Source organism: Arachis ipaensis, chromosome B02, assembly GCF_000816755.2.
Source record: "Arachis ipaensis cultivar K30076 chromosome B02, Araip1.1, whole genome shotgun sequence".
Taxonomy (NCBI): Eukaryota; Viridiplantae; Streptophyta; class Magnoliopsida; order Fabales; family Fabaceae; genus Arachis; species Arachis ipaensis.
The window spans coordinates 21,561,845-21,564,236 of record NC_029786.2 but is presented as its reverse complement, the minus strand read 5'-3'; the positions used below and the strand labels follow the sequence as shown (position 1 = coordinate 21,564,236).

General features: G+C 47.1%; 1 protein-coding gene across 1 annotated transcript; it reads left to right on the top strand.

The window, feature by feature from the left end:
- On the top strand, positions 1,207 to 2,106 carry LOC110269191. The gene is made up of 4 exons (XM_021116875.1): positions 1,207 to 1,259; positions 1,388 to 1,752; positions 1,825 to 1,935; positions 2,015 to 2,106. The coding sequence occupies exons 1-4, from the start codon at positions 1,207 to 1,209 to the stop codon at positions 2,062 to 2,064; spliced, it is 579 nt and encodes a 192-aa protein (XP_020972534.1). The 3' UTR covers positions 2,065 to 2,106.

Genomic DNA, 2,392 nt, shown 5'->3' with positions numbered 1-2,392 from the left:
GCAAACATACAAGGCTACATAATTCTCAACCCAATCATTAATTCACATTACATACCAGCTATGCATATTAGCACCAACCATTTACATAATCCAAACTTAATCCTAGGGGCATCTAGCCTAGGAATTCTCATCACAACACACGGTACTTAAATGAAACTTAAACCGTACCTCTTGTAGCCAAACCAATTGAGCCTCTTCTTTGGAGTTCTTCACCAACCTTAGCTCCAAGCCTTACCAAAGCTCCTCAAGCAATACCAATCTCCCAATTGTGCATCAACATCACCAAATACACTAACATAACCAATATCACATACATACATCAACCTAGGGCTCATAAAAATGACAAATCACAAGGGTTTGAGCACTTCTTACCTCAGCCCATATGAAGTAGGGATAGAACCCACTTAGAATCCATGTTGGAGTATCCCTAAACACCCAAAATCACAAGATTTCAACACTAACTACTCAAAAATGTGTAACAGTGGGGAATTTCGAAAAACTGGGCAGAGATGAATGAAATACTCACCACCAAACTTAGATAGAATTGTAGAGGATGAGAAGAGCAATGCGTGGCCGCAAACGGCTCGTCAATCGGAGCTCCGTAGCTCAAGTTATGGTGGTTTGAAGATCAAAGAGAGTTAGGTTTTCTCTCTTCTCTTCTCTCTTCTCAAATCAGCGCCCCAACCCTTCTTTTTAGGGTAAAATGAGCTGAAATGCTCACAACTAATGTTTATATATGTTGGGTCTTGGGACCACTTAGGCCCGGTTCACTTATTTTTGCCCATTGGCCCAATTTTGGGCCAAAACCTTTAAGATTAGCGCTCTAAATCGCACTTTAAATATTTCTACCTTCCCTAATTATAATTCCTCATTTCTTAATCTTATTTACCCATAATCAATTTCCTCAATTGTAGTACCAGACAGATCTCAGCCGGTACTGCCGGTCAAAATTCCACTGTGCACTTTTACGCAGAAAACTATATTTTCCGACTCGGAAAAATTCACTAAATCCAAAACCCTAACCCTGAAACCCTAACCCAATGACCCGGTCCCCTTCAACCACACTCAGCAGCAATAGCTGCTGCCCCTCTACCCTAGACACCCATACGTAGAAGCAAAGGGAAAAGAAAGAAAGGAACAAACGAATTTGAGGGAGAAGGAAAGGAGATCTGAACGACAAAAGGAGAGGTCGCGAAACAGGGAGACATGGACCCGCGCCCTGCCATCGACCCACGCGTCGCCGCCGCGCCACCGTCCATGTGCCGCCGTCGTTTGGTCCATCCATGAGCTACTGTCAGAACCGTGCGAGGAGGAGCGTCGCCGCCATTAACGTCACGAAGGAAGAAGCCCAGAGGGGAGAGAGACACCGCGTGACTTGAGGGAGGAGGACGCGGCCAGTGACGCGAGGAGCGCGACCCACTGCGTCGGAACCCTTTTCGCGTTGCCAGCGTCGCCGTGGCCTCCAGTCGCGCCGTCGCCAGTCTGGGTTGCTCTGCCGCCGTGAATCTCCTCGCTGTTGGGGTCTCACCGTCGCCGTCCCTGTTGTGGCTGGTGTCGTCACTGAAGACCCACCATTGCTGGAGAAAGGAAGAGAGTCAGAGGAGGAGAGCCACGCCGGAGAAGAACTACCGCGGAGCTGTCCCTGCCGCTGCGCCCAGCAGCTGTCGGGAGCCTTGTCGCCGTTCATGGGGTGTGCCGGTAAGCTCATGCCATCGGAAAACCTCGCTGCCATCACCGAAAAAGCCACTGCCGGTAAGGGTCTTGTCATTAGCCTCCGTCCTTTTGAATTCCGAGAATATTATGGTCACTGCATGTTGGTTTCAGTTGTCGTGATCGGAATTCGTTGCCGCTGCCGCTTGAGGTGGCTGTTGGGGCTACCGCCCAACCGGTTCAGAGGCCGTTGCTGTTCGGTTCAGCCGTTCTTTCTTAGTTTCAGTAAGTATTCCGGTTTCGAGAGCTCTGCGTTAGTGTTCTGTTCTGTGTAATAAAGTAACCGTAATGTTAATGGTTTTAGGAGCTAGAATCCGGTTTGCTTGTGCCGTTTGGGGCTGTTTCTGCTTTTGAGAGAGCGGGCAGAGCCGAGATTTTGATTGCCGGTGATTTCGGGTCGAGATAAAAGGAGTTGGTTAACGAGTTGGGTTGTGGTTCCAATGTTGTGAGGTAGGGGCGCTTTCCTAAAACTACAGTTTATTATTGGAATTATTACATATGGATACTGATGTGAGATATGATGTAATTAGTGATTGTATCTGCCTTATGTATTATTTGATTGACTCGAATGATTATGGATGTTGGCTTGGCTGAATTGTTGTGTGGCTTGTGAAATGTAATGTTTGAAGTTGATTCTTTAAATATTTGAAATAAGTCTAATCCGTTGAGGATTGGTTTGAAT

Coding starts and splice junctions, on each gene's coding strand:
- LOC110269191 (XM_021116875.1), top strand. CDS start 1,207: ATGGACCCGCGCCCTGCCATCGACCCACGCGTCGCCGCCGCGCCACCG. Junction 1,753..1,824: donor CACCGAAAAAGCCACTGCCG/GTAAGGGTCTTG, acceptor TGTTGGTTTCAG/TTGTCGTGATCGGAATTCGT. Junction 1,936..2,014: donor GCCGTTCTTTCTTAGTTTCA/GTAAGTATTCCG, acceptor TAATGGTTTTAG/GAGCTAGAATCCGGTTTGCT.